The sequence below is a fragment of the Hibiscus syriacus genome, unplaced genomic scaffold, assembly GCF_006381635.1.
Source record: "Hibiscus syriacus cultivar Baekdansim isolate YM2019G1 unplaced genomic scaffold, ASM638163v2 tig00116983_pilon, whole genome shotgun sequence".
Lineage (NCBI taxonomy): Eukaryota > Viridiplantae > Streptophyta > Magnoliopsida > Malvales > Malvaceae > Hibiscus > Hibiscus syriacus.
Window position 1 is genome coordinate 1,164,150 of NW_024063506.1, and position 26,158 is coordinate 1,190,307.

The 26,158-nt window shown below is 37.0% G+C and overlaps 2 protein-coding genes, 2 long non-coding RNA genes and 1 pseudogene across 8 annotated transcripts; 4 read left to right on the top strand and 1 right to left on the bottom strand.

Annotated features, from left to right (window-relative positions):
• Positions 1–1,143: 1,143 nt before the first annotated feature.
• Positions 1,144–14,061, top strand: LOC120192942 (protein LATE ELONGATED HYPOCOTYL-like). 5 transcript variants are annotated; one of them, XM_039195613.1, is made up of 11 exons: positions 1,145–1,398; positions 1,492–1,554; positions 1,667–1,762; positions 2,176–2,361; positions 2,470–2,581; positions 2,797–2,858; positions 11,583–11,804; positions 11,895–12,080; positions 12,162–12,494; positions 12,609–13,325; positions 13,418–14,061. In XM_039195613.1, exons 4-11 carry the CDS (start codon positions 2,323–2,325, stop codon positions 13,823–13,825), a joined length of 2,079 nt encoding a protein of 692 aa, XP_039051544.1. In that variant the 5' UTR covers positions 1,145–1,398; positions 1,492–1,554; positions 1,667–1,762; positions 2,176–2,322; the 3' UTR covers positions 13,826–14,061. The 5 variants fall into 5 exon arrangements, with proteins under 5 accessions (XP_039051541.1, XP_039051542.1, XP_039051544.1 ...); XM_039195612.1 differs by having other exon boundaries at positions 1,149–1,398; positions 12,162–13,325; XM_039195610.1 differs by having other exon boundaries at positions 1,144–1,398; positions 11,895–13,325.
• LOC120192943 lies at positions 3,545–4,533 on the bottom strand. The gene is made up of 3 exons (XR_005522817.1): positions 4,522–4,533; positions 4,038–4,040; positions 3,545–3,621 (listed from the first exon to the last, which is right to left on the bottom strand). It is a non-coding gene; the product is annotated as an uncharacterized LOC120192943 (long non-coding RNA).
• A 1,647-nt stretch (positions 14,062–15,708) lies between the features above and the next one.
• Positions 15,709–17,805, top strand: LOC120192901 (annotated as a pseudogene).
• A 1,022-nt stretch (positions 17,806–18,827) lies between these two features.
• LOC120192893 lies at positions 18,828–19,507 on the top strand. Its single transcript, XR_005522813.1, has 4 exons — positions 18,828–18,965; positions 19,068–19,095; positions 19,281–19,346; positions 19,446–19,507. It is a non-coding gene; the product is annotated as an uncharacterized LOC120192893 (long non-coding RNA).
• A 22-nt stretch (positions 19,508–19,529) lies between these two features.
• Positions 19,530–20,287, top strand: LOC120192923 (soluble inorganic pyrophosphatase 1-like). The gene is made up of 5 exons (XM_039195600.1): positions 19,530–19,553; positions 19,683–19,748; positions 19,819–19,939; positions 20,014–20,095; positions 20,169–20,287. The coding sequence occupies exons 1-5, from the start codon at positions 19,530–19,532 to the stop codon at positions 20,227–20,229; spliced, it is 354 nt and encodes a 117-aa protein (XP_039051531.1). The 3' UTR covers positions 20,230–20,287.
• Positions 20,288–26,158: the final 5,871 nt, after the last annotated feature.

The following is a 26,158-nucleotide window of genomic DNA, read 5'->3' on the forward strand; positions in this document are numbered from 1 at the left end:
GCAAAAATTGTACTTTCCCTTGAGTTCCCCGTTCTTAAATAGCCCTGACTTATTTACACCACCGCCATACAAGTTTCCTTGGATCGGTGAAGCTCACAAGGGAATAGTAATGATTGAATGTAACACTGATATACACCTACTCAATGGATTCTTCCACTTAATTTTATTTATTTTTTAAAAAAAATATTTTTATTCTCTTTTTGGAATGGCATCTCCTCCTAAAACACTTTCAAATATAATTTCAGCAACACGTTCAATACATACACAAGGACAGAAGATCCATTAATATACATGTATGTATGCAATATCCTTGATCAAAATTATATGTTGATATGCCTAGATAGGATGAGGAATGGCGTGTAATATGAGGCAAGTCGAAATTAATGTGATGCTGGATTAAAACAAGTATTGACGTGTCAATGTTTCATTATTTGATTTTTTTTTTAATTTAAGATGTCACGAGATTTAAAATGATTATGAGACAATAATTTAAGTAATTATTTTAATTAAAAATATAATTTAATTATTTGTTTCTTTAAGATGATATAGATTAACATTAACTAAAATAGAATAAAATCTAAATTAATTAATACCAAGTTATCCACGCGCTTAGAAGGAAAGAAAAGAGGGAAGTTAGGGAGCATGGCATGCCCCTAGCCTATATTTCTTGCTAAAATAATCATCACGGGAAATCTGGATAACGATCCGGCGTCGTTTTGACTCCATAAGTCCATATCTACCCTTAAACCGCCACGTACCGATTACGCATTCCACAAATGCGCAATCCTTCGCCGGCGGGAACCATGTGGCATAGCTGGAGTCACTTTGACGGACTTAACCTCAAGGCAATGGGAACTTGTGGTTGAGATTTGAAGATGGAAGCAAAGAACCAGGGGCAGGGAGAAAACAGGCCAATAGAAGACAGACAAAGCAAAAAAACCTATTAAACAAATAAGGGAAAAAGCGCAAGGGTGGGGTTTAGTTGAACCGGCCACTAAATCACGGCCACTTGGCAACAGCCAATGCATTCTCTCCGTTCTGTACACACTACCGTTCACTCTTTTCCAGCCTCAAATTAAACTCCCCCAATTTCTATTGATTTTCAAACTTTCTCCAGGAAAATAATAAATCCACATGAAATTGTAGTGGCTGACATTTCTTCTTGCTTCTTCTCCGAGCTATGGTTTTCTAGTGTTTTTAGTTCTCACCAAATGAAATAAGCATCCTTTCGCTTTACTCGAGTTTTCTTCACCCTTTGACTGTTTTTCTACAAATTCTGCTGATTCCGATCTTCTCATTTCCGGAAGCAACGAGGTCTCCGACGAGCTTCTGGATAACCCATTTTTCACGCGTCATCGTTGCTTCCAGTGTTCTCATCCTCCATGGCTATCGCTCAAGGTACTTCCATTTTCCACCGCATTTATAGGGCTTTCCTTCTCTACTCTCCGTTTTGTGCTCAACTGAGCTTAAAATCACGTTCTTTATACGCAGTTGAGTAGTGAGACAAAAGAAAAGTGACTGAATTCTTTTTTTTTTCCTGGCAACCAAACAAAGGTAAAGAATTAATTTTTTTTATTAAATTTGATTTCTTTTGGCTGTTAATGATGTGCGGAAGTGTGCTGTTGATTACTAATTAAAGCTTTTTTTTCTTTTCATTTCTCGATAGGTTTTGGCGTCTACGGGGTTCGTTTTGGTGAGGATTCTGAATAACGGAATTTTCTTTTAAGTTCATTGGAAGAAGCCGTCTCTTCTCTCTGTTACGGTGGATACTTAATTTTTTTTTTACCTTTAAAATTTTAATTTCCTATAGATTTTAGCTTTCACTCTAAGTTTACTATATGATTAGTTAAAATACTTAGTAATATTAATTGGAATAGCAATAAAAATCAGAGACGGATCTCTATCGATTGTGTTGGCTTGGTGTTTTTGCAGTAGTAAATAGCAGTCATCAGGTTTTGTGGTGTTCAAAAACGGCTTTTACTATTTGTAGTATTAGAAAGAAATGAAAGACTTAATTTTTTTTTTACCTTTAAAATTTTAATTTCCTATAGATTTTAGCTTTCACTCTAAGTTTACTATATGATTAGTTAAAATACTTAGTAATATTAATTGGAATAGCAATAAAAATCAGAGACGGATCTCTATCGATTGTTGTTGGCTTTGGTGTTTTTGCAGTAGTAAATAGCAGTCATCAGGTTTTGTGGTGTTCAAAAACGGCTTTACTATTTGTAGTATTAGAAAGAAATGAAAGAAGGTTTGTGTTTTACGCGTTGCTCGTTAGAGAGGATTTGAAGCGGCGGTGACGCTGCCCAGGTCCTGTCAATGAACACATACTCCTCTGGAGAAGAACTCGTTATTAAGGTATCAAATTTCAAAATAAAATTCTCTTTCTTACTTTTGCTTTTAAATTATGCTTGTTGTAATTGTAAAAATGCAGTTTTTGTATTGAACTTTTATGTCGAATGACAGACTAGGAAGCCTTATACTATTACTAAACAACGCGAAAGATGGACTGAGGAGGAGCATGATAGGTTCCTAGAGGCCTTGAAGCTCTATGGACGAGCTTGGCAACGCATTGAAGGTTTTCACTTGCTTGCCCTCTTAGTTTTCTTTTTACGGTGGGGTGCTGAGGAAAAGTAATATTTCAATTGCAGCTGTCATTTTAGAACTATTGTTTTGTTGATAGAGGTCAAGATTTATTGGATATGTTTGTTAGGACTGAAACGAAACACCTTTGTTATTTATTGTGGTGATTGGAGATATTTTTCCCTTTTCTGTTTCCATGGTGATTTGCAGAACACATAGGAACAAAGACTGCAGTGCAGATCAGGAGTCATGCTCAAAAGTTCTTTTCAAAGGTCATTTGGTGCCTTCTTGTTTATGCTTATGCCTATGTTCAATGTATTTTTCTGCTGCCTAAATTTTGTTTCTGCTTGAAATATTTGAAATATGGATTCATCAACTGCACTATCATGAATGGTTGTGAAATCTTAATGATAATCCTCTAATTTTCTTTTCCCCCTTGTATAAGCAATTTTTTTATTTTAAACAAAAAAGGCGATATAAGAAGTTTCCTTGGTACATTCAAAAAACAGATTGAGGAGAAAGACTTGATACCTAATATATGAATAGATTACATTTCTATCTGTGCCAAAAACATCAATCGTATATCACTGAGATAAAAAGAATATGACCAATTATGCGAAGAAGCACACTGAAGTTTATTTATTAATATCTAAGAAAGGCAGAAACTTTGAGTTAAATGAGAATCTGAGCTGCTGAATACCAATTTCTTCAAACCATATTTAGGGTGAGAGTCTTTAGCAACTCTACAAATTTGGTTTTGGAGATGTCAGCAATTTGAATTCTATTTATGTAGTCTCTGTATGAGATTGGCTGTGCAAGATGGCTTATCATCATTGGAGTGTGATCTGTAATTGAAAAACAAGGCAATGTTTCATTTTTTAAGATGTTAAAAATGGTTACTTCCTAATATCACTATGTATTTCTCCAGCTTTTAATGCACAAGGCATACACGATAGGTCGCTTTTGAACTTGCTGATGTAATTTTTGTAGTTAATCTACCACCGCTTTTTGTTTGATTTATATATGTTGATATTACTGGTGTTATTCTCTTTAAACATTTTTTTTTGATAAGAATGGAAGGCCTCGTTAAAAACCCCCCTCTTGATTAATGGAGCTTGAAATTAAGCTCCTTAATCAGCGGAAGGAGGAAAAGAGTGCCTTAGAACTTTTATTAATGGAGAAACATTTACATAAAATTTAACAATTACACTAGAATACATTACATAAAACTTAACCACTCCTCCTGGTAGAACATACTACTCACTGGACCATAAAAAACCACATTTTAAACCTTACAATCAATCTATCCCCTTCTTTGCTAGACTGTCCGCCTCCCCATTGCACGTCCTTGGAATCCACCTCACTGAATGTACCTTCCCAGTGATAAGAGTCGAAATCTGATAAACTAGAGGAGAGAAGAAGACAAGAGCCAAAACCGGGACTGGATCCACCCACTGCAGATGAACAATCACTCTCAACGACCCGATAGATTCCCAACTAGATGACAAAAAAATTTCAATGCCTCTTTTAATAGCCTTTAAATCAACAAGTGGAGGAGTTCCTACGCCAACATTCTCTGAAAAAGTCAAAAGGGTGCAACCATTCCAATCTCTTAATATACCTCCAATTCCTCCACCCGAACCATCTAGTCTAACAGCTCCATCGACATGCAATTTAAGAAAATCAACCGGAGGGGGAATCCACTTAAAAACATCACAAACTCTGTCTTTAAAAGGTGTAACTCCATCTGCCACAGAAGGATTACCAATCAGCACATCCTCATGAATGGTAATCTTAGGGAATTTGGCTAGAAACCATTTAGAAAGCTTGAATCTAACAATGAAGAACAAAGACAATCTGTCAAGAGGAGAATCTTCAAATACCATAGCATTCCTAACTTTCCAAATTGACCAAAAGATGACTCCCGGAATAAACTTCCAAATTATCGAGTTCACCCTCAACTCCCCCCAGGAAATAAGAATAGAAGGAGGGTCTTGGGGTAAAACCAGCGATACATCCCATAAACTAGCTAATTATTCCATAATTCCCAAACAACAAACGCAAGAAAAAATAAAGCTACACCGATCCTCTTTTTCCACATAAAGGACAAAGAATGTCGGCTCCTATGGTAACCTCTCTTAACCAATGCTACACCGATTCCTCTTTTTCCTTACATAAAGGACAAAGAATGTCGGCTCCTAGTGGTAAACCTCTCTTAACCAACTCAGCTTTGACTGCTACTTTCTGATGAGCAAGCTGCCAGAGGAATACTTCCACCCGAGGTGGAGCAAATCCCATCCAAACCCCTTTTGACCACAAAGTATTACTCCCCAACACAAGGCCAAGAGAACTTCTGCATGATTTTGTTGAAAACAGACCATCTCCACTTGCAGTCCACAAAAGAAAATCTTCCACCAACTCTGAAAGTTGAATGTCCTTTAGTTTAGACATCAGATCCATCAATTGAACCAATTCCCAATCACTTAAACTCCTAGTTTGAACATTCCACACCCAACCGCTTGGTTCAAAACTGCCAAACTCTGCAATCTTCCCCTCTTTATTAGGAGAGAGCACAAAGATTCAAGGGAAAAGAGATTTGAGAGAGCACTCATCAGCCCATACATCGTTCCAAAAAGAGATGGATTGTCCATTTCCCACTATCAGTTTCGAATTTGATCTAAAGCTCATACCTTCCGAATCATTCTTCAAGTAATTGTTAGCAATACCTCTTAAAATCCAAGAAGATTGTGAGTGAGGAACCTCCCTAATAGACATTGTATTACAATTAACCTTGAGTTTGCTGCACAACACACATTTCCATAAGGAACTTTTATCATTGGCGAATTTCCACACCCACTTGCCAAGAAGGGCCCGATTGGTGAGATTCAAATCTAGAACTCCAAGACCACCACAATTCAGAGGCTTGCAAACCGTGCTCCAGTTTACCCAATGAATTCTCCTCTTTCCCTCTTTATCATCCCATAAGAAATTAGCATTAACGAGTTTAACTTCTTACTTATTTTGCATGGCATTTTGAACAATGATAAGAAAAAAATTAGTAAGGAAGTTAACACCGATTTCAATAAAACTGTCTACCAGCCAATGACAAACATGTAGTTTTCCACCCAGCAAGCTTAGCACTGAAATTTCGAAAAACTGGATCCCATAAAACTTCCAAGTTTTTCTTAGCTCCCAATGGAAGTCCCAAATATTCTGTTGGAAAAGAACCTACTGAACAACCCATTTGTGCTGCCCAATCTGTTAAAACATCCTCTTCCATATTGATTCCCAATAGCTTGCTCTTCGCCAAATTAAGATTCAGACCTGCCATCAAACTAAAAATTCCCAACACTCTTTTAACATTCTTGATCTGAGGAAGAGAGGCTTGGCAAAAAATGATTAAGTTATCGGCAAACTGAAGATGAGACAATGTAGTAGAATTTTCTGGTTTCCCAATAACAAAGCCTTGAAATAAACCCTTATCAATTGCTTTAGAGAGCATTAAATGTAGCAACTCTCCAACAATGTTAAACAGGAGCGAAGAGAGGCTACAACCTTATCTTAGACCCTTGGCCATTGGAAACTCTTACGAAGGAGACCCATTAACAAGAATCGATATCGAGGCTGTCGAAAGGCACTAAGAAATCCACGAGCACCATCTACTTCCAAAACCCATCTCTGCCATTGCTCTAAATAATATTGGCCATTCCACAGAGTCATATGCTCTTCGAAAATCAACTTTAAGAACAACCCCTTGCCGCCCTTTCTTTCTCCAATAGTCAATACCTTCATTCGCGATGAAGGCGCAGTCCAACAACTGTCTCCCCGGAATAAAAGCAAACTGTGACTGACTAATAATATCTCCAACACAGTAACTCAACCTCTTAGATAAAACTTTAGAGAGAATCTTATAGAGACTGCCTACTAGACTAATAGGTCTAGTCCTCCACATTGTCCGAATGAAGCTTCTTCGGAATAAGCGTAATAAACGCGTGATTGATCCATGATCCCATTTCCTGCCTAAGAAGAAATCCAAAAAAAATTTCACAACATGCTCCTTCAAACTAGGCCAAAATTTCTTGAAAAATCCCATGGTGAAGCCATCCGGTCCTGGTGCTTTAGAACTGTCCGAGGTAGCAACCGCTTGCCATATTTCCTGTTCTAAGAACTGCTCCTCTAACTTTGAAGATTGGACCCCTGTCAGCTTTGCGAAATCCAGTGATAAATCAACAACTTCCATAGTTAACTTAGAGCTGTAGGCATTCTTAAAAAAATCCGCAATATGAGACTTGATCGATTGCGGATCTGAGACAATCGAGCCATTAATCTTCAAGCATGTGATTTCATTCCTTTTACTCCTCTTGAGCGCAGACAGATGAAAATTTTTTGTATTTCTGTCCCCATCCTTAATCCATTTTGCCCTTGATTTCTGAAACCAAACACTTTCCTCAATCCGATACAGCCTCCAAAGATCCGATCTGGACTGCTTTAATTGATCCCACTCTTGTTGGATGAGAACACCACCTTGAGCTTTAAATTCAAGATCATTAATCTTCAATTCCAAATCTGCAATTGACCCAGAAATCCTATGGAATTTTCTGCCAGACCAGTTTCTGATTGATTTTTTAACTCCTTGTAAAAAGTTGAAAATACCCCTTCTCTTCCTACTCACCCTCCAATTATCCAAGGACGATTTAAACAAGCCCTCAAAACCTTCCTCCTCTAACAGGTAATTAAAAAATATGAACAGTTTAGGACCCCAATCCACAGATTTTTCCTCCAAAGAAATAGGATTGTGGTCAGATAAGACCTCGGTAATAGGCTTTGGACGATATTCGGAAAACATATCAGAAAATTCCCAGAAATTAGGAACCTATCTAGTCTGACCCAAGTAGAAGCTTCTCTATTGTTACACCATGTAAACCTTCCCCCAACCAAAGGAAGATCGATTAAGTTAGATTGATTCAAAAAATTCCTAAGAATATCAATGGAGAGCCAGTTTTGGGACTTTCCCAACTTCTCTGCCGGATCAAGGTACACATTAAGATCACCCCCAATGCAAACTGACACGGTTTGAGCAGCAACAAAATCCAGCAACTCCCTGAAAAATTCCGCCTTCTTAGAATCAATGGAAGGGCCATACACATTAATAATCACACACTCTTCTCTAGAGTTCTTAAATTTCCCGAAAACTGCAATGAATCTGCCACTTAAATGGCTATTGGAAACTTCAAACTCCTTATCATTCCACAAAACCATAAGACCACCTGCAGACCCCACTGCTGGAGCGAAAGATCCTCCATTAAGAATACTTCCACATATCCTTTTCCTTAGACTATGGGATCAAAATTCTTACTTTGTTTCTTGAATAAAAAGTATGTATGGTCTGAGCCTCTTAACCATATTAGCAATAACTCTCGATTTTTCCGTTTTACCAATACCCCTGACATTCCATGAAATAATCTTAGTCTTTATCATAAATACAATTATGAAACCAAAACCTCGAAGCAGAAAATCATCCAAAAATCTACTCCCCCGACTTCAACCCTCCCCTACTATCATCCAAACCCTCCAAATTTATAATTTTCTCCAAAAATGCCTTCTTCCCCTCTTTGAATAAAATCCCCAAAATTTTACTGACTTCCTATGTAGCCAAAGCCTCCTCCAAAAAGACTGAGAAATTTGTAGAAGACACAGTAGCAGGACTGACCACATCCAGAGCTTCTCTTATCAAAAGCCTTCTCTTTCTTCTATTCTCATTCCTAGCCTCTGATCCAGATTGACAAACTGTTGCAACACCTTTTACACTCCGCGAAAGCTGTAAATGATCACCTGCAGAAATATGACGAGCCACCTTCCTCCTCGACCCCCATGGATCTTCCCTCCAAAATAGCAGGAAGGGAATGATTACACATCATAGAATCGGTATTAATCCTTTTATGGTCAGTATGCTCCATTGATTGTATCTCCTTCTTCTCTACTCGGGTTAAACCACACCTTTCTTTCTCTAGATCTTCGATACACTCTTGAGATCGAGCCAGAATTCCACCTTCCTATCGATGCATTTCTCATATGCAGACTATTAGACAGATGCCCTAAAGGACACCAACTCCTTAAAACATTTGCAGAAGACTTCTTGTTGATTCCAATCTCCTGATTACTACCTATATGAATTGTCCTTGCTTCCTTTGCCTCCTCTGATCCTTCTGCACTGCTAACTTCCTTATCCTGAGCTATTACTTCTTTAACCCTTCCTCTTTTTAATTTTTTGAACTCCAACTGTCCTTAGCCCCACCAAGAATCGGAAGTGAATCTAAGTCTGTCGAAACAAAAATCACATTTTGCATAAATTGTTCGACCGAACCAGGTTGATGTTGTTCTCCTAAAACTTCCACCCTAGCCTCCTTATGATTACCATAGCCCAAATTAAATAAATTAACATCTGGCCCAGAGGGAGAAAATCTTGAGTTGTTTGAGTTGGGCTCACTCATGTCCTCTGACTGGGCTTTATCACTATCAATTAAAGGATCATCCCTTAAACCAAGGCCCCTGTAATCCCCTTTAAAATTCAAATCTTCTGGAAGCTCTGACATCTTTAAACCCCTAGGTTGACCTTCTCCTTCCTGCAACATTAAATTCTGACTTCCACTGCCGCCTGCCACTGTTTTACAGACGTCTTCTACCAACCACCTATCTACTGTGTCCCTATAGTCCTCAGCACACAATTTTTAACTACCTACCCCGCCTGATAACCTTTCTTCTTTCTCCTCTGATGAAGCTTCATCTCTGGACTCACCATCTCCGGCCACCGTAAAATTTTCTACTGAAGAGCTTTCCAGTTTTGTATAGACCGAACCCACATTAATTTTTACCTTAAAAGATCTCCCATATGAACCCAATGTAACAGTTTCCTGGATATCAAAAGGACTGACCACCCTCAGCAAGACCCGAGCCACCGCCAAGTCTTCTCTTCTGGTCGTCGACTCGTGAATACACACCAGCTTCCCCCATCTTGAGACCAGCTTTTCCATAAAAGGAGCGTTCCAGCATTCCGAGCAGTTCCACTGAACAGAATGCCATTGGGACACCATCCACACTCATAAGTGGATCCAGCCAATCAAACCAGAATGCCACTTCCTCTCGTCTGCTCGACCATACCTCCTCGAACTCTTCCATCGAACCAAAAGTTAAGATACACGAGTTCCATGAATAACCCCATTTAGCTCCCTTGACCTTGATCCCATCGCTAGCCAGTCCCTTCACTACTATTTCCAAATCTAAATGGGGTTTGATAATCCCAGTTAGTGATCTTTTAACCCAGTCATATTCATCCGAGGGGATATGCATCTCCCACAGATTCCTCAACCCAACATCCTTGCCTGGATGACCCTCCTGAATCTCTTTACACGCCAGACCTTCTTTCTGCCCATCATAAGATACTACTGCATCCTTATACGATCTCTCATCCCTCAGTCGACTGAAGAACTCAGGTCCAACTCTTTTTCTCCATATTCCTCCCTTGATCAACTTGTCCTCATCCCTTCTGACATTACTACTAACAACTTGCCTAAACTTCTGCTTCTGATACTTAGCCACTCCTACCGAGATTTTCTTACCATCTAACCATATACCATTGACATTTGCTATCGCCTTCTTCAACCCATCCTCCTTTGAAAACTGGATGAAAGCAAACGTATGGTTTCTATAATCCGGCTTGTTAGATCTACTCGGAATATAGACACGCAAAACACTCCCCTGCTTGAAATAATTCCTTTACTGTTCTCCATGTTACCCTTTTACTCAAATTGTCCACAAATACTGTCCAATCCTCGCCGGAGGACTGGCCACCTATGACACTCTCTCTCTCACCCACTCTCTCTCTAACACTCTCTCTCATGTTTTTTAGATTCGTAACTCAAAACTAATTCTGTTTAAACATTAGCAATACTACCAAGTTTGTACCAGAAAGTAGTTAGATCTAAAAATAAGAATTTTTTTTCCTTCCATTTCTGGGATTTGATAAAGTTTGAGGATCATACATCTATAAAGATAAGTTCTTTCTTGGTAGTGTGGAACATAAAATTCTGATCTGCATATTTTTCTTTTCATCAGAAAGATTATACCTACTAGGCGATAATATAGGGATCAATCTTCCCAATAGTACCTTAAGTTTTGCAGCCAAAGCTTAGCAGCGACATGTCTGTTAGATGTTTCTTGTAGCTGATTATGATGTTAGACTTGAGGTATGCACCTCCATAGATCCATCTTAAGAGATTATCCTTCTTTAGTGAATGTGGTATACATCTTCAGTTGTAGGAATCACACATAAAATTTTACAGGATTCTTCTCTTAAAGACTTATTTCCTGCAGGTTATTGGCAGTCAACTGCCTGTTATGTGAAAATTAGGTACATGGTAATGCATTTCTTCTTCCTTTTTGTTTCCTTTCAAACTTTTGATTTCACAGTCAAATGCTCACATTCTATTGGTAGTAGTTTCCAATGTTTCGATTAGCTCATAATTGATGAATCTTACCAGCAAGGTTAGTAAACCAAGATTTTTCAAGACCATTATGATTAAAGCTTTGCTAAATACTCTCTTCAGTCTGAAGTACTAATCATCAGTTATCTCAATTTGACGTGAAAAAGAACATCATGGATAGTTTGATTCACATTATACGGATAAGTTGGTATTATGAAAGATTAAATTATTTATGTGGAACTTAAACGGCAATTCTTTAGAAATCAATGGTAATTTTTCTTTGCATCTATATAGACTAATCCTCTCTCTCTCCCTCTATGAATACATTTAAAAGTTCTCTTTGGAAAATGGGGTTTGGTTTAGCCAAGCAAAACTAACTGCTTGGCTAAACCAACCCCTTTTTTTTATTTAGTCAATCTTTGCATATGTATATGTTCAACTGTAGCCTGTGTGTATGTCTGCTACATTTCTCTTCTGTAATTTTCATTTTATTGATACTACTGACGACATTCTCAGCTGGAGAAGGAGGCACTTGCTAAAGGTGTACCGATAAGTCAAGCTCTTGACATAGAAATTCCACCTCCACGTCCTAAAAGAAAGCCAACCAATCCTTATCCTCGAAAATCCGGTGTTGCTAACACAGTTCAAGAGGGCGTTAATGATGGAAAACCCAAAATGCCGATATCTTCTTTGTGTTGCAAGCAAGTGTTGGACTTGGAGAATGAACCACTTCCAGAGGTTAATTTCTCCTCCTCACCTACTTTATTCATGCCCTTAATTATGTTTTTTATTTTTTTGCCTAAGCTTCAAATATATCTTGTTTGTCAGAGACCTAATGGAGATGAAAAGGCAACCAATCTGAAAGAAAACCAAGATGAGAGTTGCTCTGAGGTCTTCACTCGTCCCCTTGAAGTGAATTGCTCCTCTGCGTCTTCCATTAAGAATTTTATACCAAGATCAGTAGCACTCATAAACTCTTGCACATTTAGGGAGTTTGTACCTTCTCTAAAAGAGGTAATAAATCATGACAAACATGAATACTGTGTTACTCTTGAGCTTGAAATTTATAAAGCTTATGAACTTATTGTCCAGCAGACTATTCATGATAATGGAACAAGTAAGGCTTCAAACTTGGAGAGTTCTTGCACTTCATATCAGAAACCAGCTCAAGGCCAGAGAAAAGATGATTCGGATGGTGTTTTATGCGCAGATGAGATGCAAGCCACTCAAAATTATCCTCGACATGTTGCAGTGCATGTCCTAGATGGAAGCCTGAAAACATGTGCTCAAAATCCTTCCCTGGATATGTCATTTCAGGATTCTATATTTCACGCTAATAGCGATGTTCATGGACCTAACTTGTTTACAAATCCAGGTGCATCTGCAACTACCGAACATCAGAATTCTGCCCCAAGATCTACTCATCAGGCATTGTCACCTTTTCATACTCCCTTTTTGCATCTTCGCCTCAATCAAGAGGACTGTCAATCATTTCTACATGTCTCCACTTTTTCCAGTCTCATTGTATCTACTTTGTTACAGAATCCAGCTGCTCATGCTGCAGCAAGCTTTGCAGCTACATTTTGGCCATATGCAAATGTTGATTGTTCTGGCGATTCTCCCACAAGCGGCCTAGGCGGTTTCTCACCCAGACAACTGAACTCTGCTCCAAGTATGGCTGCAATTGCGGCTGCAACTGTAGCTGCTGCCACTGCATGGTGGGCCGCACATGGACTGCTTCCTGTATGTGCTCTTCACCCAGGCTTTACCTGTGCTCCTGCATCCACTGCTGCAGTTCCACCAATGGAGAATGGTAAAGCTCCAACTGCAAAGACGGAACACAATGATAAAACCGATCAAGCTCTCTCCATGCAGGACAAACAACTAGACCCTGAATACTCTGAAGCTTTGCAAGGTCAGCAGTCACAATCTAAATCACCTACTTCTTCATCTGACTGTGAAGAGAGAGGAGATGCAAAAGTGAATACTGGAGTGAAAGCTACCGATGATGAGAAGGCTGCTAAAGTAATTGAACCTCAGGATGCAAATAAAACGAAGAACATAAAACAAGTTGACCGCTCCTCATGTGGCTCCAATACAAGTTCCAGTAGTGAGGTAGAGACAGATGTGTTAGAAAAACATGAAAAAGACAAGGAAGACCCAAACGGTGCCGACGCAAATCATCCACAAGTCGAATGTAACCGTCGAAGTAGAAGCAGTAGCAACCCGAGTGATTCTTGGAAGGGGGTATCTGAAGAGGTGAGTTGATGTGTCTATTTCCATATATAGCTTAATTATTATTCTAGTTGCATTGTAACATTGCAGCTCTATGGCTCCGCTACTTATTTCAGGGGCGACAGGCTTTTCAAGCCCTTTTCTCCAGAGAGGTATTGCCACAAAGCTTTTCTCCTTCACACAAGGGCAAGAACAAGGGGCAGCAAAAGGAAAACGTAGGTGAACACAAGCAAAATCCAGTCGAGAAAGATGGAGAAACATCAGCTTTAGACCTCAACAGCTCTTGTTCTGATCATCCAGAAGTCAAGAAAAATGTATTATCAAGAAATCAGAACAACACTGCAGAAGAGGGCCTTCTGACGATTGGACTAGGACATTCGAAACATAGGGCCAGTCGAACTGGATTTAAACCTTACAAAAGGTGTTCTGTGGAAGCCGAGGAAAACAGAGTGATGAACACAGGCAGTCGAAGCGAAGAGAAAGGCCCGAAGAGAGTACGCTTGGAAGGGGAAGCTTCAACTTGAGTTTACGTACTATATTGCATGCGATAAACAAACACAACATTTGTTCGTTGCATGTAATCCCTTAAGGCTTTCCCCCATATCTTATATTCCACTTCATATGTTGATTATAAAGACTTGCATTGCATCGCAGCTCACGAGACTTTTAGTGTAATGTTGTGTACTATCTAATATTCTACATTGACTGATTCGCTTTCCCGGACTTTTATGTATGCCACTGCTGTTACGAACTCCTCTGATATAGACGCATTAAAGTACAGAATCCGAATGGCCTTTAGTTTTGGCCCCTCTGCACAAAATACATGCGTTTTGTCTTTGTTATTATTTTCCTGCATCAAGCTGAAGCCTTTTTTATGCGACATTAAAGTGATGCCCCTTTGGTTTATATTTTTACTGTTTTTATGCTTATTTTGTTATCTTCCAAGCCTTAACTATATATGTTTTGGCATTCGTATATGAATTGATTAATTGTTTGCTGTGTTTTTTTTTTTACTTCCAAAATGTTAATAATGCAACATATTTTTGAGGAGTTAATGAACTTGGAGACTCATTACCTAAGGTATTGCTCAGTACTAATTCTGGCTATCATTTAGGAGTCAAATTATTTGGTATAACAAGTGGCTATTAAAACCTAATAATCTTGTCATAAAAGACTTTGACCAAGGTTACAAAATCAATAAATCTATAGATAATTTTATTGAAATCGTGTGCAATTTTAATTATTTTGAAATAAAAAAAACCATACGTGTTTTTAGTAAAATTATCTTTTTATGTGTTAAAAATATTAACAATTGAAAGTTAAAATTGTTTTATATCTTCGACATGTAAGATGTATGTTTTATAATACAACAAATCCATTATTCTAAAAAGAATTATTTAATATGGTATATTGTTTCTTTCAATTTAATTATTTTAATTTGTTTCAAAATCGTTATTATTCCTAGAGGTCACGAGTTCGAGTACAAGCGTATGCAGCATGATGATTGAGCGTTCATTCTCAAATAATTGAGAGTATTTAAACATATACTACTGTGTAATCATCTTAGCTTATAAAAAAATTTGTTTCAAAATCGTCAAAACTGCGTATGATTCTAATAATGATTGACATTTGCATATAATTATTGATGACTTTAATTTTTTATTTTTTAAAACACATATATAAAAATAATTTTATTAAAACAATCAAATAATTTTAACAATTATTATAAAAAACATTGTGAATCTTTTGGTAATTTTGAGGTATTATTAATTTTCAGATTCTTTTATAACGTTTCCCTAAATTAATTTCTTAGAAGTTATATAAATTTTTATTTTTTAAATTAATTAAATAAAAATAGATGAGACTATGAATTTGATAACAGTAGGTATAAAAGTTAAATAATGCCTCAAACATTTCATAAAATTCCCAGATACCGAAGCCTTGAAAACCATGCAAACTCTTCTTACTACTCTCCATACCATACGAGCTATATCAATAAATTAATAGTTAAAAGTGGAAAATTTTAATCGTTTATTTAAGCTGTTTCAATCGTAAACCTGCCCCCGACGTAAATTGCACACTGTTCGATGACTATGGGGTGCCAATTGTAGCCCATTCCACAGACCAATCTTCTTCACTTCCACAACTTCCATGGCCACACTCCTACTCTACGCATCACCCTTGTTTTTCATTCGTTTCAACCCACTTGATCCCGCCACGTGGCTATTCTCTCCCTTCTCATTTGTGGGTCTTGTTTGGAAACGGCCGAAACCTGAGAACGATTCGCCAGTCTTCGTGGAAAGATGGAGCTGGTTCTGTCGTTTTTAAGTACTGTTGTAATAATATTTCAGAGAAAGCCATGAATATGATTCTTAGGTTACGTGGGAGTGTAGAAGTTTACAAGGCAATGTTGGCTTTAGTTTTAGTTTCGTTTACTCTTGTTTCTTCTCTTAATCAACCAGCCATGGCGTTTGAACAGAAAACGCAATCCCTTTTGATCCCAAACCAGTGCAATGAATTCAACTAGCCTTTACCTCCAAATCTGCGGTGAAAAATATCGAGTTCTCGATTTCTTCTCCGACGGTGTACTTGTTGACTTCCCTGGAACCTCCGGTTGTCGTCAATACAACGACTTGAACGCCTTCTGTTTCACCAAAAACGACTACTTTGTTATCTCGTGTGACAACGTCATAGGTCTATACGATTGTGAAGACTCTTCTTTGTGTAAAGTTGGTTGTGAAACAAACGACGTGCCCGGTTGTGATGGCAACAATGGGGGCTCCCTTGTTTGCTGTTATCCGCTTTCCGATCATAACATTTGGCATTCCGGTGATGGGTTTTCGAGTTTTTCCAAGTTTTGGTGCAGAGGATTTTCTTCATGGCTAGTTTCCCGGGGAACCAACACCGGAAAACGCGGGGTTACGTTGGAGTGGGCAGTTCCAAGAAATTCATTTCATAGAGTTTGTGCTAGTGATGCTGATATGGTGAATGCAACTGCAGTCGAAGCAGGGGTCAGATGCTTGTGCAAGGATGGACTCGTCGGTGATGGATTTGCCAATGGGGCTGGATGCTTGAAATGTAAGTAGTTTAATATTCATTTTTGAGTAATCAAGTCAGGTTGATTTGTAGTTAAATGAGTGTTATTTTCCATGTTTTGTATGAATCTGCCATTGACAGCCTGCATCAAGGAGGGGCAAGAATCATATGGGGAGGAGTGTGACAGTCCAAAACATAGTCAAAGGAAACTTGTAATTTTGGCTGGTATGTTATTCTGATATTTTTATTTTGTTAAACATTATTAGAATTGATATATCATACTATATTTCCATGTAGGTGTTCTTGCTCTACTTTTCATCCTCGTCTCCTTGTTCTTATTCCTCTGCATACTGAGACGACCTGTTAAACAAGGCGCTTTCCACCTAGAACAAAACCATTATCACAGTACCACGTCGTTTCGGAAAGCTTGTAGGACTAGATTGTTTACATACAGAGAACTAGGTGAAGCAACCAGAGCATTCGAAGACAGTCAGAAGCTCTTAAACAGCACAAACGGTTCAATTCATGCCGGGGTCCTTGGGGATGGTTCGCATATAGCTGTGCAGAAGGTGCGGTGCGAGACTGAAGGAGACCTAATCGATGTCCTATCGAGAATTGAGCTTCTATCATCTGTTTTACATAGGAATTTAGCTCGAATAATCGGATGTTGTATCGAGTCCAGTTACACCATAATGGTAGTGTATAGATATCCCGCAAACGGCACCTTGGAGGAACATCTGCAAAATAGCAAAGGACAAAAACTCGGCCTGGACTAGTACAAAAGGCTAAGCATAGCTGCTGAAACCGCAAGTGTCCTAGCATACTTGCAGTATGAGATTTCTCCACCTATCTTTCACCGTGGTCTCAAATCATCCGGCTACATCTTTCTTGATGTGGACTTCTATGTTATGGTTGCTGGCTTTGCATTCCTTAGCTCCGGGTCTGGAAACGGTTCGAACCTACGCAACAACTACGAAACTCCCTACAAAAACGATATCTATGACTTTGGTCTGTTATTGTTAGAGATAATTTCAGGCACCAGCTATTCAGACATGCCAAGGGTAGCCATGGAGAAAATCAAAAGTGGGAAGCTAGAAGAAATAGTGGATCCATCTCTTTACTACCACGAGCAGCCGATAGCTTGCAAAGAGCAAATAGAAATAGTAGCAGACATAGCAACCAGATGCTTATTGTTTGGTGGAGATGGCAAAATAGGAATGATCGATGTCACAAAGGAGCTGTTTCACCTTGCAAAAGAAAACACTGGAGGAAGCAAAATGGGACCTGGATTGGAAGAAACATTTTCAAATTCAAGCCTGCTTCAGATGATATCCATGTCTCCTGACTCAATACATGTGCCTTAATTGCATCTGTTCATAAAACCATCCCAACCAAGGAATTTCCATTTAGTCCATTTCAGCTGCAAGTATGCCGATCACCTGCATTCACATCTGATTGCATATGTATACAGATTTTATGTACATCTTGTGGATTCAGTACCTTTTTATGAAATTACATTAGTTGCTGCTTCCACATAATGTATCACCAACATGATTATGCTTGTCTTGAAAACCATCAAATAATCTAGTCCAATACATCCAACTAGGTGTACGGTATGAAAATTGAGTCTGATTTAGAGTTTTGAGTTTAGGGTAGAAAAATTGCACTAAAATAAGGTGATTGCTTCTATATAAAAGATGGAAGCCTTAGAAACTTTTTTTTTATCCGTTCAATATAACCATTTTATTTAATTAGGTGTAGGCAGTTTTTTTAGCAGAAAATGAACTACATTTACTAGCAAAAGCCTAGCCAGAGAAAAAAAGAAAGGGAGAGCTGAGAAGGTGAAGCATTGGACAAAAGCCTTAAACCAAACCCCTTTTTTTCCCAACGACAGACACATGCAACAGCTTGCCTTGAAGCATTGACCAACCTGTTCTGTCTCCTGTCCAAACTTTCAACTCTCCCCATGCTATAAATATTTACCTATAGATATCCGTAGCTTTAGAATCAACGCATCATTTCCCATTTCTCGTCCCTCAATAATCTAAAACCCTTTTTTTCTGTTTCTACAGTACTCTTATCCCACAACCAAGGTACGTGCGTTGTTTTTCATTTTTCTGCTCTGTTTAGATTCATAATGGAAGCCCTTTCTGTAGTTTTGTCTATTTTATTTTATAGTAGGATGCATTGCACGTTTATTCAGCTCGTATTTCATGGCCGTATCATTTCTGGGTTTAAGTGCAAATGGCACAAGTTCCAATGGATTTTGTTTATCCTACTGGAATTTATGTTCAAGCTTTGAACTTTGGTTTTGCCTGAAAAGCAGCCATTTTTGTTTACTTTTATGCTGAGAAAAGAAGCTACAGAAGAATTTCATTCTGTAAGAAATTTGCTTTCTTCTTGTTGATTTATCCATGAAAACTGATGAGTAGATTGAGATAAATTACTATAATTTGATTGAATTTTTGATGCAATTTGTTGTTCTTGTGAAAAAAAAAAAACAAGATGACCCACGCAGAAGGAACTGCAGCTGGAAGTCCACGACAAGTACCCAAACTGAACGAGAGGATCCTTTCGTCTATGTCAAGAGATCAGTTGCTGCACATCCTTGGCATGATCTTGATATTGGTACCTATCCATTGATCGAATAATCGATTCGATGTTTGCGTTATTGTCCGAATGAATTATCGGATTGCAAAACTGACATGTCACTAACGTATTTGTCTGCAGGACCCGATGCTCCAAAAGTTTTCAATGTGTATGTGTTTTTTTCCAACTTTGTAAGGGCTAAAATTTCACTTCCATTACATTCATCCAGTCCCAGATAAGCAATTATTGTTTTTGACTAGGAAAAAATGAAGAAATAATAGACATTAGCATTTCTTACCGCGTATCAACAGTGTTAATTGTTTGTTTGTTTCGATTTCTTGTTCGACCGGACAGGTTGTCGAGATATCGAAAGGTAGTAAGGTCAAATATGAACTTGACAAGAAGTCCGGAATGATTCTGGTATGAAAAGATTAACATCCTTGGAAGATATAAGTTCTCAGAAAACGGCAACCATGTGATCATAATGCTGTGTTTTCTAACAGTTTGAATGAATCTCAGGTCGATCGAGTTATATATTCTTCAGTGGTATATCCTCACAACTATGGTTTCACACCTCGCACGCTGTGTGAAGACAATGATCCCATGGATTGTTTGGTTATAATGCAGGTAAAACTGCATATCTGATCTTAGAATCCAACATGAAGTTCGTTAAGCCAAATTTAGTCCAAGAACTTGATTGTTGCATCTTTGAACAATCATCTACAAGTACTGAAATCATGTCATTTCTTTCAATAGGAGCCAGTTCTTCCTGGATGTTTCTTGCGAGCCAGAGCCCTCGGACTTTTGCCCATGATCGACCAGGTACTATGATCAAGCCAGTTCTTGTTCCCTTCAGTTTGTGTTAAATGCTAACCTCATTATTGTCATCCAGGGGGAGAAAGATGATAAGATCATTGCAGTTTGTGCTGATGATCCTGAGTACAAACATTACACCGGCATCAAAGATCTTCCCCCTCACCGTCTCACCGAGATCAAGGGTTTCTTCGAAGACTGTATCCTTTCCTATATCATATACTCATTGTTCCTGATCGTTTAATCCTTTTCATGCTTCCTTAACATCACACAGACAAGAAAAACGAGAACAAAGAGGTTGCGGTGAATGACATTTTACCTTCAAGCACTGCATATGAAGCCATCCAGCATTCAATGTAAGTCCTTCCATAAAAGGAACTCATCTTATTAGGGAATTCCCATGTCTAAAGCTATGGTGCTATGGTGCAGGGACCGGTATTCCGAGTACCTTCTGCAAACCCTGAGGAATACTTGGGCTCAAAAAGGCTAATTTCCAATGCATGACCCATACTAAATAAACCATTTTATTACCAATAAGAATTATTACAATTGTAAACATCAATTTTTTTTATTTTATTATTATTATTAAAATTATCATTATTATTATGTATTATATATATATTATTATTATTATTAAAAAAAATAAAAAATAATTACAAGCCCAAGAGGAGGCCCAACTCTGGCCCGTTTTACAACCAACTTGAACCAGGCCCGAGAGAAGAGTGAAGAGACTTACCAAGCGGCGTCGGAAACCAAACGTCGTCAAACCGCCGTTTAATCGAAGGTAAAAAAAACCCTTGATTTATTTTAGATCTAGGGTTATCAGAGGGTTATTAGGAAAAGCGGGGCTTGGATTTAGGACAAGGGAAAATCGGGCTTCGATTTGGGGTGGATTTTGTAATTTCCGGCCACCGTAAACGGTGGTCGGCGGCGGCGATCGTCGTCGGAAACGGAGATCGGTTTTCTTCTCCGGTGAAGGAAAATGAGAGCTCTCTCTCTTTAGAGAGAGAAGCAAAACCAGAAAAATGAAATAATAGCCCAAGGAGAGCCGGCTATTTGGTTATTAATACCCTCATCAAAACGACGCCGTTTTGATGAGGGGTACCTGTGTAATTTCGCGCGTGAAAAATTTTCTGCAGTCATCCCAGTTTGTAATCATTGCAATTTAGTCACTAAAAAGCAATTCTTGATCATTTTAATTTAATCTTCTAACTTTATTTTATTATGTTTTAGTCCATACCAGTATTTATATATTTTATGATAAATACTAGATTTAGTCCCTCATAATTTTATAAATTTTATTTTAGCCCTGAATAAATAATTAAGGTTAAATTACACTATTAATTATTATATTTCATAATATTACGAATTAGGGTGTTTAATTTTAATATATTCTAATTTAGTCATTATTTTTAATATCTTCATTTATTTTTCATTACAAGCTTTATTGTTTTTTTATATTTTAAATATATATTTTTAATTTTATTTATTTTAGTCACTATTTATTTATATTTTAATTTAATTTTATATGTTTATTTACAATATTATTTTATTTTTTTTAATTATTACTTTCATTATTATTATTATTTTATTATTTTCATCTTAATAATATATATATATATATATATATATATGTTTAAATAAATATTTACTTATTTTTTAATATCGAAGAAAAGAGCTGTCTTAAGGCACCTAGAAGCCATTTTTTGATATTTTTAAATAAATAAATATCTTACTATATTAAAATAATTTTTTTATTATTATCTTAAGAAAATGTTTTAGTCATTTATTTATTTTTTAATATCAAAGAAAATAGCTGTCTTAAGGCACCTAGAAGTCCTTTTCTGATATTTCTAAATAAATAAATATTTTATTTATAAATATATATAAATAAATAGATTTTCTTAAAATTATAAATTTGAAATAACATAATTATAAATTAAATATATCTTTGAATTCTTAAATTTCTAACAATAGAGACAATTTATAATTAATAAAGTACCAATTTTGGGCGTTGTAGGGGTGCTAATCCTTCCCTAAACGTAACCGACCACGAATTCCTTTTTATTATTAAAAGGAACGAATCTTTGGTTAAAAAGCAGGTCAGTTTATCTTTTAACTAATGTTTTCTTAAAAACTCTTTTAAAAGATAATTTTTAGGTATTTGACCTACCTGATCCAAAAGGTCAATGGCGACTCCCAAAATATTTTTTTAAAAAACAAAATCATTTATTTATTTGTGTTATTTTTTTCCGCCAAGTTAAAAATTTCGTGCCCGGGCGAAAACCGGTTGCGACAGCTTGGTGACTCCGCTGGGGAACGTCAAACTTTAAAATCAATTGTAAATTGTCTCTATCAGTTGGAAATTAAAAATTCATATATTTAATTTTTAATTCTTTTCTTTCAAATTTTTTATTACTTATTATTTTTATACTATTTTATTAATATTTTTTATTTATTTTATTCATGTATTAATTATTTTATTTGTCTGTCAGAGGTTTGAACATTTCTCCTCACACACAACACATGCATTACATAACATAAGCTTTTTAATCAAGCTTGTCCCTTTTAAGTGGGAGTGAAAGCGACGTCTTCGTGAGAATTTATTCTCCGTGTCAGGCATAGAGAAATGTGTCCCCTCGAATTGAACTCGATCCACTTAAGTCTGTGATGGGCTAGGATTGAGGGTTGGCAGCCCAAGGGGGCATCAACAAGGACAATTCGAGTACCTTTACTCCTAGAACTGAAACTCTGCATATAATAAACCCTATAAATTCTCCTAATCTAAGACAATACTGAAACCATGTCCATAGGTGTACACAAAGGATAAATAAGTTTTAGCTTTTAATTTATTTAATTTATTATTTTCTTCTCTCTGAATAAATGCATGTGAACTAGAAATCATGCAGTTAGGTTAATTTTTCCAAACAAAGCATGGAACTAGAAAGCATGAGGTTAGGATTTAAACTTTGATAAATAGGATCTTTTCTTTCCATTAATTGGTGCTAACCAATTTCTTTTTTCACTTCTCATTTTTTTTCATACATATTGTTTGCTCTAAACTTGTTTATATTTGATTTCTTTTGTTTGCATTGCATGATCATGCCATAATCAAAAGGTGTTGATTTGAAAGACTATTCATCAAATTGGAAAGAAATCGTAAATGGACAAAAAGTTTTATGATCAAACAAAATATGATGCGGCCAAGGAAAAACATCCTGAAGAAACTACGAGGATCGAGGGAAGTTTTGTACATAGAGAACCGGTTATATTAATACCAAAAGTGTTACACAAAGATCCTACCAGATTGATACCAAAAGCAGTCTATGGTAAGAACAACAATCAGGGCATTCAGAGTAGTGGAGGATTTTATGAAACTCAAGCATGTTATTTGAAGGACTTGAACGACCAAAACAAGAAATTGAGCACAGAAATGAAAACCATGCATGAAGATTTTCAGAAGATCAGTCAAGCCTTTCGAAATGCTGGCATAGGAAACACCCCAGAAGAGTGGATCACAGGGTCACCAAATTGAAGAAGAACTGTAACATACATGAAGGACGAGCCAAGAAGTTTTATCATAATTCACGAGTTGCAGAAGAAAGATGCAATACGTCTGTTAGTGAATTGAAAATATGTCAAGTCGAAAATCAAATGTTGAATAGTGCTATGACCAACATGGAAGCTTATATCATATTCATCAGCTTGATATTGATACTGAATTAAAAGCCACTAGAGCTAAGAACAAAACATTGAAGAAATGTTTAGATGATTATGGGAATCTTGTACGAGAACTTCTTTAACATAAAGATTCTCTCATAAGAAAAAATGAGCAACATTGTTCACAACTCCGAGAATTGACACGGAAGATGAAGGAAAAGGACAATATCATGAAGGAAGCTGTTGTTCAAGCAAACAATGTGGTTCATAAGTTGGTGGACTTAGCTGGCTTCACAAGAGAATTAAAGCAGATTGATAACTCCACACCTGAGCATGAGTGGAAGTTAATTTGGCTTTTAAGGGAAATAGAGAAGTTAGGAGTGAAAGCTATCCCCTACATGTAAAGTTTTGTTTGATGTACCAAAACTTTTATGTTCATTGAAATATGTTCTAAGATGATCACTCTTGAGTAACACCTTTTCATACATGCATTTGCATTCTGCATCTTTGCATTTTGCAATTATACTTTTACATTACACAATTTACATTCCCATTTTTTACATTTTTCACATTTACATTTCAGTTTTATTTAAATATTGTTATATGCATATAAATAATTTATGAAATGTTTTATAAAATTAAAATCGAGATCATTCATTCATTAAAAGAAGGATTTCAACCGAAGTGATCTTGGTTCTTACTTGTAGCAAAAACGCTTAGCACGACACAAGGAAAATATATAAAGAAACTGAGGATAGGCTAGCCAAATTTGAGATAGAGCAGAAAGAGACGCAAGAAGAATTGAGGAGCAAGTTGGTACAAGTTGAAGCTAATATCGCAAATTCTCATATCAATATACTGAACAAGTTGGAAGAAATGATTGGGAAACATTTGACCACTGGGAAAAGTCTTGTTAAAAACCCCACATATCCTCTTGGTGTTACATCTGTTTACATTCCGAGGCATACTTCTGCGCATCAGGAAATCCAACCACCAGTTCACTTCACTGTTAAAGACCCACAATATCAGGCTGGAGCTTCGTTCCCCACTGATTATCCTATTGCTTCTGAGTTGAAGCCAGATAAATTTTGTAATGAGGTCCCTGACTCAAATGAATTAATTGAAAAGAAAAAAAACTTATCCAACGATTGACAAATGTAGAAGAGGTGATAAAATCTAGAGAGACGACTGATTCATTTTATGGGTTTGAAGCCAAAGAACTAAGTTTGGTCCCCGACCTAATTCTCCCACCAAAGTTCAAGGTTCCAGATTTCGAGAAGTATAATGGGACCACATGCCCCACATCTCATATCACCATGTATTGTCGTCGCATGACTAGCTATGTGAAGAATGAAAAGTTATTGATTTACTGTTTTCAAGAAAGTTTATCTGGACCTGCTTCCAAATGGTATAATCAGCTAAAACATACTCAAATACGTTCTTGGAAAGACTTAGCTCAAGCTTTTTTGGGTCAATACAAGGACATGAGTGATATGGCCTTTGATCGAACAACGTTACAAAACCTGAATATGAAGTGCAGCGAGAACTTTCGACAATATTCATAACGATGGAGAGACGTTGCTTCTCAAGTGCATCCACCATTGACGGAAAGGGAATTCACTACTTTGTTCATCAATACATTAAAATCTCCCTATATTAATCACATAATAGGGGCTGCCACTAATAATTTCTCTGACATCGTCATGTGTGGAGAAATGATCGAAATAGCTATCAAGAATGGCAGGATAAGAGGCTTTGATAGTACTGACGTCGAGAGAAAATCCGAGATCAATACAGTGAGGTCTTATTCAACTAATCATGGGACTAAATCTTATAGAATGACTCGAGAGAAAGCTCATATTGATGAAATTCCAATGACATATGAAGAACTGCTCCCATTACTAGTTCAGTATAATCTTGTGACTCCAGTTCAATCTAAACCAAAAAAGCCCCCATTTCCTGAAGGGTATGAAGTTAATGCAATATGTATCTACCACAAGGGAAGTACGGGGCATACTACTGAGAATTGTGGGGCATTAAAATGCAAGGTTCAGAATTTAATTGAATCAGGGGCATGGACCTTTAAGGAATGATGAAGCATGATAGATAAATAAGTGGTAGTGTTACCTACCACTGTAGTACCTTTCATTTTCAGCATCTTGCTTGAATTTGTTTTTTGTTCTTTTCTCCGCCTTTTATGCAATAAATAAATTTGTGTTGCTTTTATGGTTATGAGCAAAGAATCAAGTTTTAATCTTGAGATTACTGAGTATCAAGTATATTAAATATTCTTTTAAATTTTCAAGAGTTATAGATCTTTGGCAAGTGGTAAAATTATATCTTCCATATCTCATTCAACGCCAATTACTCGACCCTTACCAAAACCAAATCCTGACACTACAAAGACTCTGAAGAAGTGTCTCCACATGTTTTTGAGACACCTACTCCAGATGTTTACCTTTTCGGGTAGAGTGGATTGATGATACTACATTCCACCATATACATGACTTCAAAAGTCACACATTTGTCTTTCCGAACACAAAACCATCATAAACAAAAAGACCTCAAAAGAACCAAACTTTCAATTATCCGTAAATCTTACTACAAGAAGAGACGAGATGAGGCATCATGGACCAACTTATCGAAGATAATTTCGAGTGATTGGGACATATTCAAGAAGAAGGAAAAAGTGATTGATTGAAATAAATATATCATGCATTAATTACATTTTTTCATGTAAGTAAAGTTAATCTTGAATA

What these genes read in the sequence shown, in the direction of transcription:
- LOC120192942 (XM_039195610.1), top strand. Translation starts at nt 2,323, where the DNA reads ATGAACACATACTCCTCTGGAGAAGAACTCGTTATTAAG. An exon ending in GAGAAGAACTCGTTATTAAG is followed by an intron (nt 2,362 to 2,469) that starts GTATCAAATTTC and finishes GTCGAATGACAG; the next exon opens with ACTAGGAAGCCTTATACTAT. An exon ending in GGAAGGGGGTATCTGAAGAG is followed by an intron (nt 13,326 to 13,417) that starts GTGAGTTGATGT and finishes TACTTATTTCAG; the next exon opens with GGGCGACAGGCTTTTCAAGC.
- LOC120192923 (XM_039195600.1), top strand. Translation starts at nt 19,530, where the DNA reads ATGGATTGTTTGGTTATAATGCAG. An exon ending in TTTTGCCCATGATCGACCAG is followed by an intron (nt 19,749 to 19,818) that starts GTACTATGATCA and finishes ATTGTCATCCAG; the next exon opens with GGGGAGAAAGATGATAAGAT. An exon ending in GAAGCCATCCAGCATTCAAT is followed by an intron (nt 20,096 to 20,168) that starts GTAAGTCCTTCC and finishes GCTATGGTGCAG; the next exon opens with GGACCGGTATTCCGAGTACC.